Here is a 5,589-nt window from a genome sequence, read left to right as displayed (position 1 = left end):
CAGAGAACAGAGGCTGTCAGAGCCAGGAGAGACCTTAGGACATAGAATACAGAATGGCCGAGCTGGAAGGATACTTGGAACATAAGATGATCAGCACTGGAACAGACCATTGCTCACAGGGGCAGCTGGGTGTTGCCATAGTCCACAGAGCCCTGGGTCTGGAAGACTCCTCTTCCTGGGTTCCAATCTGGCTTCAGACACTTTACAGCCGTGTGACTCCTTGCCTATCTCTTGCCAAGGCCCAGGAATCCCTACCTAAGTCAGTGGCAGCTAGCCCCTGCTAGTGACCAAGTCCACACTCTCTCCATCTTTCCTGTGGCCTCACCCAGTTCCCTGCTTATCTCTTTAATATGTTCAGAACATTGTCAGGATCATCTGTGCTTATAGGAATAAGCCTTTCAGGGTCTTTCCTAGAATGAGCCAGAGCTGAGGTCCAAATCCCTTCTGTTGCTCTGTCCTCATTTTCAGGGAGAATCGGCACAAAAGAATTAGGTTAGTCTGCTTGGCCCCAGGGGGCAGGAGCGGGAACAACTGGGGGGAGAGAGGGGCAAGATAAAGAGAGGGCAATTGAGGCTGGACGTCAGGAAACATCCTCCATTGAGAACTGTCCCAGAATGCATTGATAAGGCATGGGGTCCCCCTCCCTGGAGGTCTTCATCCAAAGGATGGTCAACCATTTTTCTTTTGGGGCATGCTTTAGGGAGGAATCTTGCCATGTGTGGGTTGCACTACATAGATACTGAAGTCCTTTCCAAGTACCAACTTTCTAAAATGTTATAAATGTGGCCATGTCCCCCTAAGGAGGAGCTAGACATGCCAGCCCCAAACCTGCTTTGAGCTCAGCCAGGTAATTCCGGCCACAGACTTCTTTTATTTCCCCCAGAATTCCATGGATTCTTTTTTTCCAAACCTCCACGAGCTCCCTTTGGCAGCATGGAGGCTGGTCTCTGTGAACCACATTTTTCGGGCAGACAGGAGTTGGCATTGCCCATGGGGCACTTACACAAAGGCCGTTCCTCCCCAGGAGGCCGTGAGGTGCATTTGATTATTCTAGCCACAGAGACCATCTATTGGGTATCGATGCCATTACCCTGGGGGAACTCTGGAACTGGGAGACCAATGTCTGTAACTCTGTCCTGAGAATGGAAGGCTTGCCCATGGCCAGGGCTCAAGAAATGCTTGGTTGATTAATGAATGAATGAACATTCTTTGGGCACTTATCCATCCCATTCTGACTTGGATCACAGCGACCTATGTACTTGTCTCATCTTTCCTCCCAAATGGAGAACAATGACTGCTTCTTAACTGACTGACGGACTGACTGATTGACAGACTGACATTTGGATAAACTCCAGGGAGTGAAGCAGAACCTTGGACACAATGCATGCTCCCTTTGCCAATCTACCTTCATAAACTGCCAAAGGATCCTCTGCCTTCTTCAATTGCTTTCCATTGCCCCCTGGATTAAATATAAATTTCTTTTCTTTTTTTGCTTTTTGGAGGGCAATTGGGGTTAAGTGACTTGTCCAAAGTCACACGGCTAAGTAAGTGTGTCAAGTGTCTGAGGTCAGATTTGAACTCAGGTCCTCCTGATTCCAGGGCTGGTGCTCTATTTACTGCACCACCTAGCCACCACTAAATATAAATTTCTAAGGCTGGCATTCAAGGCCTTTCAGAACCTGACCCCAGTCTATCTTTCCACACATTTCATGTTAGTCCCCATCATAGACTTCACCTTCTAGACAAAAAGAAGTCTTTATTTTTCCCCCATTTTCCCTCTGTGCATTTGTGTTGGCTTTTTCTTGTGGCTGGAATATGCTCCCCAAGCATCTGAAGGGCTTTTTCATGCTAAAGAGAGGACAGAACATCCCCCAGATTCTCCCATGGAAAGCTTCCTTCTGGGTCCATCTAACCCTGACTAAAAGGTCCTGAAGTAGGTTTTTCACCCCAGAGGTTCACCCACTCATCAGTCTGGGGCTGATCTCCTGGACAGAGACCCTCAAGTAGCCCATGACCAAAAGGACAACCCAGGAAAGCCAGAGACTCGCCCCAAGCCTTCCCAGGTGAGGCAGGGAGGGAGCATCACTCAGGTCTTTCGGTTCTTCTCTGATGCAGTTTTCAGGTAAATGTCACAAAACATGGGACAGTGACATGTTTGACGACACCAGAGGCACTGGCTTGAATACAGGCGGCTCTCTTGAGTGAAAAGGGAAGGATAGAGAGCACTTGATTTACCTGTCCAGAAAGCCCTGCTACAATCTCGCCAGAGTGGGCATCCAGCCTCCTAAGGGTGCACCTCCTGCCCCGGGGAAGCCCATTCTGCCTCGGACAGCCCCAATTGTCAGGAAGCTTCTTTGTGCCCAGCCAAGTTAAGGTCTTGCTGCTGATCAGCGCTCCAGGACTCGCGCTACCAGGCCAAAAAGAGCAAACTCGCTCCCTTCAGTGCCCTGGCCAGCACAAAGCTTGGGTTGGGATGTCCTCTTCAGAGTTAAACAGCCGAAACTTCCTGAGAAGCATTGCCCTAGCTGCTCGTGGGGATGCCGGGCAGCGCCATCACAATGCTCCCTTAGACACCAAAGCCGCCGCTAACACAGAGAAGCATAGCGAGGCACTTACGCAGCCGGCCGTAGTTGGCGTTCTGCCTAGTCCGCAAGTCTTCGGTGGAGCGGTGCAAGTTGGGGCCAGATGCTGTAGGGGGCCGGGCCGGGCTCCGGTCTGCAAGAAGGACAGAATGCCTTGTGTGAGTAGGGAGTCGGGCTAATGGACCCTGCTCCCCGGGAATCAGCTGAACCCAAGCTGGGCCGAAGGACACATTTTTGCACTATCTAGGAAGAGGAGATGAACATCGATAGTGTGGAAAGATTGTAGGGGAAATTTTTATCCTACTCCAGTGGTTTGTGAATAAAATTCTGGACCTTAGATCAGGAAGGTTTACATCCAATGCAGAATTAAAAAGATTTTCTTTCTTTTCCTTCCTTCCTTCCTTCCTTCCTTCCTTCCTTCCTTCCTTCCTTCCTTCCTTCCTTCCTTCCCATCTGTCTATCCATCCATCCATCCATCCATCCATCCATCCATCCATCCATCCATCCATCCATCCATCCATCCATCCATCCATCTATCTATCTATCTATCTATCTATCTATCTATCTATCTATCTATCTATCTATCTATCTACCCACCTATCTATCTATCTATCTATCTATCTATCTATCTATCTATCTATCTATCTATCTATCGTGTAAATTTTAAGACTATTTAGGTAGTAATAGTAGTTGTTGTTACTATTACCATAATTCTCAATCACATATAACTGATGTGCTAATAGGATCACAGGCTGTGGACTGGAAGGGGCCTTTAACAGCCATCCTGTCCAACCTCCCAGTTTTACAGCTGAGGGGCTTGAGGTATAGGGAGGTTAAGTGACTTGCCCAGATCTCAAAGCTAGTAAGTGTCTGAGTCAGGATTTGAATGATTCCAAACCCAGCGCTCTATCACTCTGCCATGAATGGTTTAAAAAATTCTCCTCCAAACCTTGGCTTGGCAGAGACGTGTTCTAATCTAATTGTTATACCTGCTGAAAAGTAATAACATTTTTAAAAAAGCTTTTTTCAAGTTGAGCTTTTCCCTGATTCAAACTGACCTTTCTGTGTCCCATTTACTCAAATGAGGTTTTACCATCGTGATTTTATTTTTTTAAATTTCTAAAAATACGTATTTTTATTTATTTAATTAAATGTTTCCCAGTTACGTGTAAGAAAATTTTAAATATTTATTAAAAACAATTTTTGGAGTTCCAAATTCTCTGCCTCTCATCCCCCTTCCATCTCTCAACAAGGCAATATGATACTAATTTGACACCATCATGCATTTTCATATTGTGGTTTTCTTTGTAAAAACTCAAACCAGTGAAGGTGGGGAAGGGGGGGGCATAGATGGAATTACTCAGGTTTGATACCTTGATCTTCCCTGCCTGCCTCACCCGAGAAGGTAGAAAAAGCACTTGCTGTTTGGGGCCAGTGTCTAGCTTTCCTCGGTTGTTGCTTTGGTCATGGGCTACCTGAGGGTCTCTGTCCAGGAGATCGGCCCCAGACTGATGAGTGAATAAAGCCCTGGGGTGACTGAGTGGGAATGAAGTGACCAATGAGTGACTGATGGGGAGTGAAGCCATACTCTAGGAGAAGGGAGAGTGGGACAATGCATTGGGAAATGGGACAGGGATGAAGATGGAGAATGCTTACCTTGAACATTCCCTGGTCTTTACTGATCGAGTATCCCATAGATCTTTCCACTCCCTTGCTCTAAACCTCGTTCTCCCCATCATTCCTCAGTCCTTTTTTCCTGTTTGGACCTCCTTTCCTCATAGATTCAGAGGGACCACTCTAGGGCTTTGCCCAATAACCCTTCTCTCCTCTATGGGAAGTCTCCCAGGTGGGAAGAGGGGGTAGTTCCTTGCGTTCTCTGGACTGCACTTTAGAGACTGTCCATAGGAGCCATGAGAAGGAATAGAATCCCCTCCCAGTCAGGGCTGGCCTTGGCTGTCTCTTCCTGACCTGAGAGGGTTCAACTTACTGGAGGGGGATGAGACAGATTTTCCAATGTCTGCCAGCGAGCGGTGGATGGGTTTCTTGGTCTGGTGCCGATGTTTTCTTAAGAGGACATAGCAGACTCTCTCTCTCAGCTCTGGCTTCAGGAGTCCATCTTCTATTTGCTTCTCAACAACATCATCTGATCAAGAAACAAACACCCCCACACAGGGCATTGCCCAATGGGACAAGGCAAGTGGTCCCTGACTCCCTCCCCATCCCCTGAGAATTCTTGGAAAGAATGTCATTGGGTGGGTGGAGGAAGAAGCTGAAGGTTAGAAATCAGGCAAGTCCTGACAATCCCCTCTGCTTCTCCCAGTCCTCCAGTGAGCTGGTCATGCCTGTGCAGTGAGCCAAGGGAAAGAACACAGAGATCTACAAGGTCTGGGTTCAAATCCTGAGTCTTCTACTTGGGACCTTGGGCAAAGCACTTCCAAGTATTGGCTTTGGTTTCCTCCTTCATAGAATAAGGATGTTGGATTAGATGATTCTAACCTGAGGCTCTCTGAGGCTCCATAGTCAGTCAATAAGCATTTATTAAATGCGCTATGCACTGGGGGCATGAAGAAAGGTGATAGTGTGTAAAATTTAAAGAGGGAGACAACATGCAGACTACTCTGCACAAAAAAGGTAGAGGTGAGATCACATCAAAGGGCAAGCTCTTCAGCATTAACTTCGATGGAGAAAGTCTTCTCGAAGAAGGCAGGGCATTAACTGAGCCAGGAAGGAGACCAGGGAACTGGGAGGCAAAGATGAGGAGGGAGGGAATTCCAGGCATTCAGAATAGCTCAGGAAAATGCCAAGAGTTGGGAAATGAGTGTCTGGTCTGAGGAATAGCAAGGAAGCCAGCACTGTATCACAGAGAAGGTGGGAAGGTGTAAGATGCAAGAGAACTAGAGAGGAGGGAGCCAGGTTATGGCAGGCAGGAAGGAAACAAGCATTTATCAAGCACCAACGATGTGTCGACACCATGCTGAGTGCTTTACAAATTTCTCATTTGATTCTC

At 47.4% G+C, this 5,589-nt stretch overlaps 1 protein-coding gene across 1 annotated transcript in view; it reads right to left on the bottom strand.

Annotated features, from left to right (window-relative positions):
* Nucleotides 1–5,589, bottom strand: part of SLC4A5 (solute carrier family 4 member 5) — a 107,902-nt gene that overhangs the window by 46,955 nt on the left and 55,358 nt on the right. The window contains exons 5-6 of the mRNA XM_069102813.1: nucleotides 4,570–4,725; nucleotides 2,617–2,715 (exon numbers count right to left, since the gene is read on the bottom strand). Coding sequence (XP_068958914.1) covers nucleotides 2,617–2,715; nucleotides 4,570–4,725 — 255 coding nt within the window. The remainder of the gene's footprint in view (nucleotides 1–2,616; nucleotides 2,716–4,569; nucleotides 4,726–5,589) is intronic.

Source organism: Petaurus breviceps, unplaced genomic scaffold (genome assembly GCF_028583685.1).
Source record: "Petaurus breviceps papuanus isolate PSGF00001 unplaced genomic scaffold, PetGlider_PUasm1.0 556, whole genome shotgun sequence".
Classification (NCBI taxonomy): domain Eukaryota; kingdom Metazoa; phylum Chordata; class Mammalia; order Diprotodontia; family Petauridae; genus Petaurus; species Petaurus breviceps.
Note: the sequence above shows the minus strand (reverse complement) of the source record. Positions and strands in the feature narration are given on the sequence as shown.